Here is a 15,210-nt window from a genome sequence, read left to right on the forward strand (position 1 = left end):
CATCCTTGTTTTCAAATCCCTCCATGGCCTCGCCCCTCCCTATCTCTGTAACCTCCTCCAGCCCCACAACCTAACGAGATATCTGCGCCCCTCCAATTCTGGCCTCTTGAGCGTCCCCAATTTTCATCGCACCACTAATGGCGGCCGTGCCTTCAGCTGCCAAGGCCCTAAGCTCTACCTCTCCTCCTTTTAAGACCCTCATTGAAACCTACCTCTTTGACCAAGCTTTTGGTCACCTGTCCTAATAGCTCCTATGTGACTCAGTGTTAAATTTTGTTTCATATCATTCCTGTGAAGCGCCTTGGGACATTTGACTACATTGTTTTTAGTTAAAACTTTCTAAGCAACTCACCAAAGGATCCTCCTATTGGCTGAGTGCGCTTATCCATTGAGCAGCTGAACCATATAGACCCAGACGATCTCAGGTTCAAGCCTCTGATCTGTGTAGAATTAGTTCATCTTCGCTGGCACAATGGTAGGGATGCTACAAGTTGCCTCAGTGCTTGGGTTAGGGAGGGTAAAGTCAATCAGGGATCATTCTCCTGGTCATTATTCTGCACATATTTTGATGTTGGGAGAGGCTATGATTGGGGAAGTAGCCTGTTGACACTCAGTCAAGACTCGCACAATGGCACTTGGGTGAGGTACCATAGGACAACTGGTTCTCATGTCAGTGTCCCAGGAAAAAATTCAGGCAAGCTGTAAAGGACAGAAAATTTGTGGCATGGTAGCACTTGGCTGAGGTACTGCTGGACACTGGTGGTCATGGAAGTTCCTGGAGGAAAGAATTCCAGAGAGTTGGGAAGGGGAGAAACTTTGATGAAAAAAATTAATGAGAAAGAATGCTTCACCAAATGCAATCATTTGCACACAACCTACTAAACCCATTAAGAGAATATTGCCGTGGTTTAAAATATGTTTTAAAGAAAATCATCAGCAAATATTTTCCTTTATGGTTTGCAATGTTTGTTTTGTAATTGTATATCACACGAAAATGTACCTGCCTTCAGGGCAAAATTGGCATGAGAGGTTACCATGCTAAGGAGCAGTAATAGACGATAATAACAAGGTAGTAACTTAACTTGATTTATTTGGATTTACGTCAAAGGTAAGGTTACAATGGCCACAAAGAGAAATGATTTCAATCAAGGTATGTACAGATGACTGAATAGAAAAAAAGTTGGACAGTTCAAAACCAAAATGAGAAGTAAGACCATTTGCCAAGAGAATGTCGACATATTTTAAAGTCCTGGAAACACCAATATTTCTTTGCAAGTACTTTGAAAAACAAACTTTCCCCCTGACATTGGTTATGTATTGGAAGAAACAAATTATAAAATTATGCACTATTTAGCCAAAGAATCTTACCAGTAGAATTTATACACCTAGTCATTGTTTTCTCTATGCACAATAACATAGAAGTTACCCGTTACTACCACCTTGCTAATCCAGTAAGTATAACATTAACAGACTACGTGATATTAAAACAGAAATATTGGCCTACTAATTCAGACGTGCACATTTTTGGGCACGCTAGAGGCTCAGGTGCCTGAATGATGAGATTCAAGGTGCCCCCGATATTGGGCCTCGGGCCTCATTTCCATGGAGCCAGTGAGCTACACAGAACTTCAGATGAAGCGTCATTGAAAATTGGGCTTCTACTGGGATCGCAGCGGCCCTCAGGTAGTGAGGAAGGTGGGCGATTTGGCCTTCGGGCCAGGAAGGGTGGGCGATCCGTAGTTGTGGGGGGCGGAGGGGAGCGATCGGTGGCTGGGGGCAGGGTGGGGGAAGGGGAGTGATTGGTGGCCGGGTGGGGGATCGCTGGCCGGGTTGGGAGGTTCGGTAGCTGGGGCTGGGTGGTCGGTGGCTGGCTGGGGGTGGAGCAATTGGTGGCCGGGTCAGGGGGATCGGTAGCCGGGGAGGGAGGATTGGTACGATAGCAAAATACTGCAGATGCTGGAAATCCGAAATAACGACAGAAAATGCTGGAAAAACTCAGCAGGCCAGGCAACATCCGTGGAGAGAGAAATAGAGTCAATGTTTCAGGTCGAAACCCTTCGTCAAGACTGAAGAAGCACAGCAAATGAAACAGATTAAAAGGCCAGTTTGTTCTCTCCCAGCCCCCAAACTGGCCTTTTAATCTGTTTCATTTCCTGTGCTTCTTCAGTCTTGACAAAGGGTTTCGACCTGAAACATTGACTCTATTTCTCTCTCCACGGATGTTGCCTGGCCTGCTGAGTTTTTCCAGCATTTTCTGTCATTATTAGGGAGGATTGGTAGTTGGGGGATCGGTAGCGGGGGTTGGGTGATCAGTGGCTGAGGGGAGTGAATCGTGGTTGGGTGGGGGAGGAGGGGGAAGTGATTGGTGGCTGGGTTGGAGGGATCAGTAGCCGGGGCTGAGTGATTGGTGGTTGGGGAGGGGAGTGAATCGTGGCTGGGGCGGTGAGGAGAGATTGGTGGCTGGGTTGGGAGGATCGGTAGCCAGGGAGGGCGGGGTTCAGCCCATGGTTTTTTTAATGTGGGGTCGGGAAGAACTCCTCCCAGCTCTACATTCAGGTAAGTATAGGGGCCTTCCGGCTAGTTAGCACCACGTTGTGCTGTATGAGTTCAGCACGCAGCATGTGATATGACTGGGCGTTCGAAAATTGAAAATAGGTCCTGCAAGACACACTGGACCCTAATTTGAATCAATTATTCTGGCTTTTTACTATGTGCTCTAGCTTCCAGCTCATCTATCTTATCCAATATGGCAGGTGGCGTACATCTGGCTGGAAATGTGCGTGTGCTTCCTAGCAGCCATATTGCAAGCCTTGTAGGCCGGTTTGTTCCAGAAAAACAGGTGCTGCCTGGACAAATTTCTAGCTCCTAGTTTTCTTCTGATATTGACGCTGATTTCTGATGTGCAAATTTACAACAATTTTCTTTGTATTGTGATTCCAAAGGGTGCCAACAGGTTATGCTAGGACTCACGAATAAAAAAACACCTCAATAATGATTATGTAGGAGTTTATATTGTAATATATACTGCTGCTTTTTTTTTAACCTATTTTGTGCTGGCAGTAAATCAGTTCGGTTGATTTCAATGCCCAGAAAAAGAAAAACAAGATTGATTCCAAGTGTAAAGTTATGGGCTATGAGCAAGTTTAGAGAAACTTAAGCTATATAGTCCAGAAACAGTGGTTAAAAAAGGAAATTCATCTATATATTTATTAACAATCTTGTGTATGATGTACAGTTCTTGTCTATAAATGTAACCTTGTGCAATACATTGTAGTCAACATTTATAATGAAAACTTCTTATGTCAAAATTTATAATGGGATACCTGTATGTAAACATTTATGGAAATGTGTTGTAATTGGCAAAACATGTGTAGGCATCTTGTCATCCAGTTTATTGATCAAACAATCAAATCACTCAATGCTTTTTGAAAAAGAATTGTCCATTTTTTCGCAGTAACTGAAATTTTTGATGTTGAAAAATATCATTTTAAACAAAATAAAAAATAAAAACAATGCATGTTTCATAAGAATGTGATTAAATATATCAATAGAATTGTTTTGCACACCTTTCAATACCTTAAATATATTTTTTAATTGAAAGATTCTGTCTCTCCCAAAGTCTGGGCTTTGACTTGATATTTTTGCCTAGATCTATTAGTTGAAGGAATATTCTGCAGTGTTAGCATTGCAGTATGCACAATTTCCTAGGATGCATCACTATCATTTAAGCATGCCAAAGCTACAATGCTTCTCTCTCAGCCGCCAACCAATTCTATTTTGGTTGTTTTTCAAACTTACTTGTAGAAAAGCAAGAGGACAAATTTCAAAAGCTTTTTTCATGTAAAATTTATATTCAGAGGCTGTATGCGCGAGTGTGAGAAAGAAGGAGAGAGAGAAAGACAGAAACATGACTGGTTAGACTGATTACATACCTATTTTAGCTTTAATTGCTGGTTGGATTATAAATATTCTTAAACTTCAGAAAGATTATTAAGCTGAGAAGACACACAGACATATACAGAGGGCTGAATTGTGTCAATGGGGAGCTTTTGGAGGCGGGACTCCCACTTGTTGGGTTTTAGTCCCGCCTCCATTGACTTGTGGCCAACCCGCGCTATTTTCCCACGATTGACCTCCCAGTGGGCTTAGCAGGCCAATTAAGGGAAAGCCGGTTACAGGTGACGTCAGTGAGTGACGTTTCATCTGTCAAGAGCTTTTGACAGATGAAATGTCAGCGTTTGACGGCTGTGTGAAGCTGTGAAACACGGACAATCTGTCTTCTAACTTGAGTCCTTCTACTCAGACTCAGTTAGAGATCTCTCCAGACCAGAAAGCAGAATGCTGCAGCTTTTGACAGTTCAGCGGCCATTCTGCTTTCTGTGCCGGTGAGCTGAGGGACTCCTGAAACCTGAAGGAAGGAAGCCTGCAGGAAGAAGTAAAACTTATTAAAACACTTTTCACACACCTCACCTATCGGGGACTTGGCCTGGAGGGTGTTGCACGGAGCAGTCCCGTGCAATATGGTTTTAAATAGGTTCACGGACTCCCAGGCTGCCTGCATTTTCTGCGGCCTGGAGGAGTCCGTGTTTCATGTTTACGTCGAGTGTGAGAGGTTGCTACTTCACTACTTGAAGGGGCTGCTCCTCGATTTTTGGTTGCACTTCAGTCCCACGCTCTAGATCTATGGTCACCCGGTGCGGAGGGGAGCGGGCAGGTTGGAGGACCTCCTCGTAGGACTGCTCCTGGGCCTGGCTAAGAAAGCCATTAATTGGTCCAGGCAGCGGGCGGTCAAGGGGGTCGTTCAGCCGATTGCCTGCCTCTCTTCCGCGGCCATGTTCGCGCCCGGGTGGCCCTGGAGATGGAGCACGCGGTGTCCGCCGGCACGCTTGATTATTTCCGCGACCGGTGGGCGCCGCGGGGACTGGAGTGCATCATCAACCCGGCCAACAGAATTTTAATTTGATTTGTTTAAGTTTCATTTAAAGTTTTATTAGTTACAGTCAAATTTGTTAAAAGTACTGTTCAAAAAGAGTACACACACCTCACACACTTACCTCTGCACACATGCACCCATCACTCACCTGAACACCGGACATCGCGGCTTCTCCGACCCCCGCAGACCCACGGCCCACCTTGCTGACCCCGGCGAGGTTCGGAGCTGTCGGGAAGCCCGCACTTCAGGGCTCAAAATGGGTATTCTCAAAAAAACTGCCTGTTAACAGGCAGTTAATTGGCACTAATCCCCTTCCCGCCTCGAGGAGACAGGACCCAGCGTGGGTTGGGTGTCCACCTCCTAGGAAGATGGCATGGGGGCGGGATGGGTACCAGTCCCCAGATTCTGCCATATTCCTGGCTGTCCCGCCTCCAAACCTGCCTCTCCAGGGCTGGCAAAATCGCCTCCAGAGTGTCTTTCTTTATCCTACTTAGATTATTTTTAAATTTAAAAAACTCAATTTGAATTTTGAAAACAAAGAGAAAACCTCTAATTATCACCTGTGTTTTTGTTAATTAGTTATAAAATATAAACATTCTAATTACTGAGAGAGACATAGGGATATATTCCAGGAAACAATCACAACACACCAACTTTAATGATTTTGGAGATTTAATAGAAATGTACAAATCCAGGTTGCCAAACTAGGGATGCCCCAACCGCTCCCAATACTGTAAGGCTTACACCTTACTGTCCCCTCACTGGTGACAGACACTACAAATTCATCAATAAGTCAAACCCCATATTGCGCCTGCCAGGTCTGTGTAAACCTCAGGTTCCCCTTCCATAGTTCTGCCAAACCCAAGGTACACATCCACAGTGATGACAAACCAAAGGATCCCACCCATGTTGCCAATTTTTAAAATTATTCATTCATGGGATGTGGGTGTCACGGGAAGGCCAGCGTTTATTGCCCATCCCTAATTGCCCTTGAAGGTGGTGGCGAGCCGCTTTTTTGAACCATTGCAGTCCGTTTGGTGAAGATACTGCTGAAGGCTGAAGGGAGGGAGTTCCAGGATTTTGACCCAGCCACGATGAAGGAACGGCGATATATTTCCAAGTCAGGATGGTGTGTGACTTGGAGGGGAACTTCCAGTTGGTGGTGTTCCTATGTGCCTGCTGCCCTTGTCCTTCTAGGCGGCAGGGGTTGCGGGTTTGGGAGGTGCTAGCGAAGAAATCTGGGCGAATTGCTGCAGTGCATCTTGTAGATGTGATGAAATATTCCATTCATCACTGCCTGTGACTGTGGTTGGTTTCAGGTTCCCCCTTACCATTGTATTGCCTGTGACTGTGGTTGGTTTCAGGTTTCTCCTCACCATTGTATTGTGTATTGGAATGTATGGAATGTGTTGTGTGTAGGGCTCCGCCCATACCTGGCCTCTATGTAAGCCAGCTCAGTCTGGCCTCACAGCCAGTACTGCAGACCTCCAGGGAAGATACCTCTCTCCACTGCGTGTTATCTTCTAAGTTAATAAAAGCCTTGTTTTGTTTCGCTAACATCGAGTCTCGGGATTATTGAGGCACATCAATTTTATTAACTTATTTTTCAACACAATGGATCAACTCCTGAAACCCGAACGTTTGGATTTGGATCAGCATGCTCCGGACACATCAGCACGCTTCGGACACTGGTTTATGTGTATGGAATTCTTCCTGGACAATTCCGCAGCCGTCAAAGACGCTACGGACGCTGCGAGTATGAAACTCGGAATTCTGCGGAATTGGGTAAGCCACCGGGTTTACCCCCTCATCCAAGACGCCGACACATACCTGGCCGCCTGCGACATCTTAAAGGCGCATTACCAGCAGCCTACGAATGAGGTGTATGCTAGGCATCTGCTCGCCACTCGCGCACAGCGACCTGGGGAATCGGTGGAGGAGTTCCTAGGCACCCTGAAAATGCTTGGCAAAGACTGCAAGTGCCGAGATGTAAAAGCCGCAGTGTATACCGACGAACTTGTTCACGATGCCTTTATCACAGGCCTCAGCTCCACTTACATCCGGCAAAGACTGCTGGAAAAAACGGGATTGGACCTGAAACAGGCTGCGGACACCGCGCGATCCCTGGATGTGGCCCAGAGAAACTCGGACGCCTACTCTTCAGCCGGCGCCGTCCACGCCGCCACGTGTGCACCAAGGGCGCCGCCATCTTGGAAGGCATCTTCCCCGCCCGGCAGCCCGACACCGTCGGGGCCCCGCTCTCCCCCCAGAAGCCCTACGACAGCCGCGACGCGTCGGGGACTCAACTGCTACTTCTGCGGGCAGCCAAAGCACACCAGAAACCTGTGCCCGGCGAAAGGCACCACCTGCTTTAAGTGCGGTAAGAAGGGGCACTTTGGGAAGGTGTGCAGAGGGAACCCCGCTGGAAAACCAAAACCCACCACCGCCGCGTGTGCGCCGTGGGAGCGGCCATCTTGGACGCCATTTTGCCCGACCTCGTGGGGTCCGCCATCTTGTGAGCAGACAGTGCGGATGCCATCTTGTCTCGATCAGGGCCCTACAGTGGCATCGGTCACAGTGGACCAGACCAGGCCCCACCCGCTATCCAAATCAATGGCGGACATTGAGGTAAACGGGTGCGGGGTTAAATGTTTAATTGACAGTGGAAGCACGGAGACTTTTATCCACCCGGAACTGGCACGACAACTCTCCCTAAAGGTGGTCCCTACTCGGGGTACCATCTCTATGGCTGATAAAACCCAGACATTGACCATTCTGGGTTACTGCACGGTACAATTGTCCGTTAACGGGACTGTATACGATAATTTTAAAGTATTAATCATGAAGAATCTATGCGCGAGCGTGATCTTGGGCCTGGATTTCCAGTGCAACCACCAAAGCATCACGCTCAAGTACGGTGGGTCCCAGCCGCCCCTCACAGTGTGCGGCCTGGCTACCCTGAAGGTAAAGCCACCTTCGCTATTCGCGAACCTTACCCCTAACTGCCGGCCAATAGCGACCAAAAGCAGGAGGTACAGCTGGGAGGACAGGCGGTTTATCGCAACCGAGGTAGACAGGCTCCTGAAAGAGCGCATTATTGAACGCAGCAATAGCCCGTGGCGCGCCCAAGTGGTGGTGGTAAGGGGTAGCGAGAAGAAACGGATGGTGATCGACTATAGCCAAACGATCAACAGGTACACCCAACTAGACGCCTACCCGCTACCCCGCATATCAGAAATGGTGAACCAAATCGCCCAATACCGGGTGTTCTCCACCATCGACCTCAAGTCAGCGTACCACCAGCTCCCTATCAGACCAGAGGACCGCCCGTACACCGCCTTCGAGGCGAACGGACGCCTCTACCAATTCCTCAGAGTCCCCTTTGGGGTGACGAATGGGGTCTCGGTCTTCCAGAGGGAGATGGATCGCATGGTCGATGACCACCACTTGCAGGCAACCTTCCCCTACCTCGACAACGTCACCATCTGCGGTCACAACCAGCAGGATCACGACTCGAACCTCGAGAGGTTCCTGAAAACCGCACAAAAACTCAACCTCACCTACAACGAGGACAAGTGCGTTTTCAACACCACGCGCCTCTGCATACTAGGCAGCGTGGTGGAGAATGGGGAAATTGGACCAGACCCCGACCGATTGCGCCCCCTACGGGAGCTGCCCCTGCCCAACACTCCCAAAGCCCTGAAAAGGTGCCTGGGGTTATTTTCTTATTATTCCCAATGGGTCCCCAACTACTCCGACAAAGCCCGCCCCCTCTTGAAAGCATCCTCTTTTCCGCTCTCTGCTGAGGCCCACGCCGCCTTCAAAAGCATTAAGCAGGATATTGAGCGGGCCACGCTACAGGCAGTGGACGAGAACACTCCATTTCAAGTGGAAAGTGATGCGTCTGACTTTGCCTTGGCGGCCACCCTCAACCAGGCGGGGCGGCCCGTAGCTTTCTTCTCGAGAACCCTCCAAGGGCCCGAGATCAGACACTCCTCCGTGGAAAAGGAGGCCCAAGCCATCGTGGAGGCAGTGCACCACTGGCGCCACTACCTAGCCGGCAAACGCTTCACCCTACTTACCGACCAGCGGTCGGTAGCGTTTATGTTCAATAATAAACAGAGGGGGAAGATCAAAAATGATAAGATTCTTAGGTGGCGGATCGAGCTCTCCACCTTCGAGTATGACATCATTTACCGGCCAGGGGCCCTTAACGAATCCCCAGATGCCCTCTCACGAGGGATGTGTGCCAGCGCCACCGGGGATCGGCTACAGACCCTCCACAACGACCTCTGCCACCCAGGGGTCACGCGGCTGTTCCACTTCATAAAGTCCCGCAACTTACCCTACTCGATTGAGGAAGTTCGGTCTCTGACCAGGAACTGCCGCACTTGCGCTGAGTGCAAGCCTCGGTTCTACCACCCTGATAGAGCCCACTTAATCAAAGCTACACGGCCCTTTGAGCGGCTCAGCTTAGATTTCAAGGGCCCCCTCCCGTCCATCGACCGCAATGTTTACTTCCTGAACATTGTGGACGAATACTCCCGGTTCCCATTCGCCTTCCCCTGCCCAGACATGACCAGCGCCACGGTCATTAAATGCCTCAACAGCCTGTTCTGCCTGTTCGGTATGCCGAGCTACATCCACACGGATAGGGGGGCGTCCTTCATGAGTGAAGAGCTACGCCAGTACATGCTGTCCAGGGGTATCGCCACGAGCTGTACCACCAGCTACAACCCCCGGGGTAACGGTCAAGTGGAGCGAGAGAACGGGACAGTATGGAAAGCAGTCACTCTAGCTCTAAGGACCAAGGGCCTCCCTATCTCCCGCTGGCAGGAAGTCCTCTCAGATGTGCTCCATTCGATACGGTCGCTATTGTGTACTGCCACTAATGCCACGCCTCATGAACGAATGTTTAGCTTCCCCCGGAAATCCACCTCAGGCGTATCCATGCCGTCATGGCTCTCCACCCCGGGTCCGGTATTCGTGCGAAGGCATGTGAGGGGCCATAAGACGGACCCTCTTGTGGAGCCAGTGCACCTACTCCACGCCAACCCCCAATACGCGTATGTTCGGCACGCCGACGGAAGGGAGGACACCGTGTCAATAAAAGACGTCGCCCCAGCCGGTAACGATAACAACCACGGCAATAGCAGCAACAACGACCACAGCAACTCTTACCCACCCACTACTCTTTCATCACCCCCGGAAGAACATCGACCAACGGCACCCCCACCAACTACCCCTTCAACAACCCTGGCGGCACCCCCGGCAGAGACCCAGGAGGCCACCGGGGACACCCAGCCGACACCACAACAGCCACGTCGGTCGCAGAGGACTACCAAACAAACCCCCGAACAGACTAAATCTATAGAAGGGGTGAATTTGATGAAATATTCCATTCATCACTGCCTGTGACTGTGGTTGGTTTCAGGTTCCCCCTTACCATTGTATTGCCTGTGACTGTGGTTGGTTTCAGGTTTCTCCTCACCATTGTATTGTGTATTGGAATGTATGGAATGTGTTGTGTGTAGGGCTCCGCCCATACCTGGCCTCTATGTAAGCCAGCTCAGTCTGGCCTCACAGCCAGTACTGCAGACCTCCAGGGAAGATACCTCTCTCCACTGCGTGTTATCTTCTAAGTTAATAAAAGCCTTGTTTTGTTTCGCTAACATCGAGTCTCGGGATTATTGAGGCACATCAGTAGATTGTGCACACTGCAGCCATGGTGCGCTGATGGTGGAGGGAGTGAATGTTTAAGGTCGTGGATGGGGTGCCAATCAAGGGAAGAATGTTGATCAGGACACTAGGATAGCGCTATTAAACTTTTGTACATCCATCTGAGTTGGTTGAGGGGGCCTTGGAATATACTACACAAATGAGCTCTGATGAGGCAATGGACTGTTGTCATTGTTGATTTCTCTTAGGTCGTTATGTCTTGTTCAACTTCAGTTATGGATTCCAATTAAGAGAATTAAATGCAGTCTAATGCACTGATCTGCTCACATGCAATACTTTGAAGTACTGTTGCACAGAAAAACATGAAGTGCAGTAGCCCTAGCAAAAGAGTGTCTGAGGTTGAATCCTAGCAAGTTACCTCCTGTGGCTCTCCTTTCCTTCTCGTCCACTATTACAACTTTCAATCATTCTGGTACCCAGTCCATAAAACCCTCCACGCTGCTCTTCACTTTCAAAAGCTTCCTCAAAACATTAACTTTTCAACTGTTCCTTTAATATTCCTCCCAAACTATTCCTTGGTCCCTCCACCTTCTTTGTAAAGTGCCTTGGAATGTTTTGCAAGCTTAAAGGCACTGGATTATTAAGTCTATATAATGTGGTTGTCAAAATGCAGCACCGCAGAGGCTTGGGAACTCTCCACCAGAAGTGTCATAATTGCAAGAGGCACCTCAAGCAGTAAGGGGGGAGGGAACTGAAAGACGTGCATTTCTGCAGCGCCTTTCACGACCACCGGACGTCCCAATGCTCTTTACAGCCAATGAAGTACTTTTGAAATGTAGACACTGCTGTAATGCAGGAAAATTAAGGAATACCAGATAATTAAACAGAGGTTTATACTAATGGCTTACACAAGACAAATACAGGGCAGTAATCGTAACTGCGTTTCCAAAAATTTCATTTAATGCGAAACAGGACATCCCGCAATCGTAAGAAGCGAGTATTGCAACTGCGGTAGTTTAGTAGCCGGTCACCAGACTCGACTCCGTGATTGACAGGCGATGGGGGCCCCGCTGTGGTAGTGGAATGGACCAATGGGCGAGGAGCGAAGCGGAAGGGGGCGTGGCCGCCTGTGGAACAATACTGGCGGAGCCTGGGAGGAGCCGCGCGCAGCGTTTGGCGAGCGTCGAGCGGCGCGGGCTGGAGCTCGCGCGACCAGCCGAGTCGGAGGGTGTGAGCTGGCGCCAGAGCGGGGGGGGGGAGAGAGAGAGCGAGGAGCGGGCTCGGGCCTCGGGCATGTTGGCAACAGGTAAACGGCAGGTCCTTTTTAGCAATATAAAAGCGGACCGGTTTGTGGAGCCCGCCGAGTGCAGCTTGGGCCTCGGCCGGCCGGAGCGTAGCCGTGGCGGCGATGGGGAGGGTGGTGGTTGTTCGGAGCCGTGGACACCCCGATTGATGGGATTTTTTTTTTTACACCCAGTGCGGCCTGGCCGTTCTGCTGTTGTTATGCCCCGGCTTGTCTGGCCGGAGGGGCCTGGTTTAAAGGACCGGGGGTGGGTAGGCTAGTGACCGGAGCAAGAGATTTAATGAGCTGTTTCTTCCATTTACTTGGGGAGGAGGAGAAAGGGGACAACTTCTGGGGGAGGGAATCACCCACATTCCTGAGACTGGGAATACAAAGCGAGCAGAAAGTTTTTTTTTTCTATCTTGTCCCGATTTAATTCACCTCGTTATCCCGTTTAATATTTTTTTCACTCATTGTCCCAGATCGTGGAGCTAAAACCGTCCTTGAGCAGCATTTCTTTGGTTTGTTTGTATTCCGATGCAACAGTCGTATTGGATTATATTTTTAGGATTTGTTTCTTTTTGGTAATAATCGTAACCCAAAAAAACCCTAAAGCCTCTTTCCGCGAACATATATGCTGACCACGTATATCATATTAATGCAGTCCATATGGATTGTTCTGCGGCGCTTCGAATTACTGTACGCTTCTGACCATCAGGCCGCTTTTGCTTTTTTTTTGACAAAACTTATTTTTCCACCAGAAAATAGATTGTCGACCCGGTGGGGTTTTTTTTTTGCGTAACATAAAGGCTTTTGATTACTGAGTTGTGAGCATGAAGATTTGAAGTTTTCTTTTAAAACTTAATCGTTCCAGTTGGTTTAGATTTGACTCCAATGTTGCTATATTTGCACTCGCACTAATTTGACGAAAATCAAACTCCATTTTGCAATTTAAAAATGATGTTTACATTTATTATGAACATGATTTGGGGGGAAAAAGCCTTTTGCAGCTCTCCCCACATCTGAAGAGACATTTCTTTTTTTCAGAAATGTACAGTGCATTGAATTTTTGAGCTTCCCTGAGTAATCAAATCCACATGCTGTAGCGCTCTGGGAGACATTTGCCTTTCTTGCTAACTTCCATTTCCAGGTTGCAGTTTCCCTCTATTGGTCCTTTTTAAGGATTTGACCGTGATAACATTTATTTTTGTTGTAAGATTGATGAGAAATTTCTTTATATAATATTTGCACTAGTTTACCATTAATCCCATTGCTGAGTAAACAAAAATCAATAGTTTGATTTTTGATTTCATCATTTCATCACCGTGACCTGACATTGATGAATTGGTAGTCCTCGGGCATCTCCAGCTCCAGTTTTCCAGATGTTTACCACCTGCTAATTATATATAGTACTGTATTGGATTGCCATTATTCCTTCAGTTTGACTCGTGGATTGTCACGACAGGCATTTTTTTGTTAACACGCTGACCTTGTTCTCGTTTGTTCCTTGTTTGCAAGGATGATCAAACCATACTACAGTACTGTTAAAATGGCATTTCTCAAACTTTTTTTTGGAGGTTGTATCAAATTTCTGTCTGGCAGGTCAAGAGAAGTCTAGAATTCCCATTTAACTGCTTTTTATACATTAAAAAAAAAATTGTCTCAATGTTTTATCAAGAGGTGCAACATTTGCAGTTTGAAGGTGGAATAATACCCAATGTTAAACTCAACTTTGGAAACAGATAATATTGCACTAAGGTTTTACACAGTTTGTCTCAAAAATCTAATCATTAGAATTACTTCAAGCTCAGTAGTAATACGAGGCCAATACCAAGTAGTTTTGCAATGGTTTCAGCTGGTTCCTGTTGCACTGAATATGCTAGCCAATATCTCCATGCCAGTTTGTTCCTTTTTGTACAACTGGCCAACCTCAGAAGGTCCACTTACATAAAGTTGCACCTTGGTATTAAACTGGTTTGTAAGGTTGTAAATTGTAATATCTACATTTTTTTTTGGAACAAATTTGAATTTATAATATAACTGGATTTAGAGCAGCCATGGGTCGCAAGTGAGTTATTGTCAAATAGCCTTTATGTAAGCAATGTTGCTTTTTAAATTGCTTTAAAAAAAAAAAAAAAAATATATATATTTTCCCTTCCTTTTAGGTCAGAGCTGGTCGCAGAGGCCAATAATAGTTTGTTGTTGACTGATGGACATTTTGTGGATGAAGCACAAGAAAGATACGTCAAACTGCTCAGCTGTGGAATTGTACTTTTTTTAGAATGTGCTGACACAATCAAGAAGAACACAGTGTGTTTTATTTTTGAAGAGCATCATTGCATATTTTTGAAGGAAATGGTACAAAGCTGTTCAAAAGTTTTTTGGCTGTAAGCAAGTCACTGTCCAGAGTTGGCAGATACTTTATTGGGTGAATTCATTTTCACTTGAAAAACTCATTTGTAATTTTTTTAAATTTATCACCTGGTGTGTGTATATAAAAGGCAAAAGTTCTTCTGCTTGTATGTTTTGCGTCTATAACAGAGAAAATGAGTGCCGATGGATATCAATATAGAGCTCTATACGAGTACAAAAAGGAGCGAGAAGAAGACATTGATTTACATACTGGTGATGTACTGATTGTCACTAAAAATACCCTGTTAGCCTTGGGTTTTAGTGAGGGAGATGAGGCAAGACCAGATGAGATTGGCTGGCTCACTGGCATAAACGAAACAACACAGGAAAGGGGAGATTTTCCAGGAACTTACGTAGAGTTTCACGGTTTCAGGAAAATTTCGCCACCGACACCCAAGCCGCGCCCTCCTAGACCATTGCCTGTGGCTCCAAATCCATTAAGACCAGAAGATTCTGACCAGCAAGGTGAGTCCTTTCAGTTATATTCAGGATGTGAATCCAGGAATAATGTGGCAGCATAGCATGCATCAGTTAAGGAGTACAATGTTTGGTTTTAAAAGGAACAATTGCACTGATTAATTTTTTGTATTTATCCAATAGAAAACTGCAGAAGTAGTTTAGTTTAGGAATTATTATTCACTGCTAATATTGGCTGATTTATAAAATCTGGCTCACGTTTGTATATATTAAACAGTGTTTTCGCTTGCAGAATATTTACACATTGATCTCCAGGTTCATGTAAAATTACCATTATTGTTATTTGTGGGACTGTGGACCAAAAAAAACTTGCATGTAACAGAAAATTGCTTGTGTAGATTTATTTTTCAATTTTCTTTGGTCCCCACCTGAAGGTGGTGAGTTCTGCTGGGGTGCATCAGAACATATGAATTAGGAGCAGGTGTAG

At 46.9% G+C, this 15,210-nt stretch overlaps 1 protein-coding gene across 2 annotated transcripts in view; it reads left to right on the top strand.

The window, feature by feature from the left end:
* The first annotated feature begins 11,534 nt into the window (after nt 1-11,534).
* The window catches only part of pik3r1 (phosphoinositide-3-kinase, regulatory subunit 1 (alpha)), a 108,000-nt gene continuing 104,324 nt past the window's right edge, over nt 11,535-15,210 (top strand). The window contains exons 1-2 of one of the 2 annotated variants that reach the window (XM_085981788.1): nt 11,535-11,918; nt 14,060-14,771. In XM_085981788.1, the coding sequence (XP_085837914.1) occupies nt 14,441-14,771 (331 nt within the window). In that variant the 5' untranslated portion in view covers nt 11,535-11,918; nt 14,060-14,440. The remainder of the gene's footprint in view (nt 11,919-14,059; nt 14,772-15,210) is intronic. The other variant, XM_085981797.1, reaches the window with a different exon arrangement.

This window comes from Somniosus microcephalus, chromosome 1 (assembly GCF_052327205.1).
Source record: "Somniosus microcephalus isolate GS21.2 chromosome 1, FLI_Smic_1.0, whole genome shotgun sequence".
Taxonomy (NCBI): domain Eukaryota; kingdom Metazoa; phylum Chordata; class Chondrichthyes; order Squaliformes; family Somniosidae; genus Somniosus; species Somniosus microcephalus.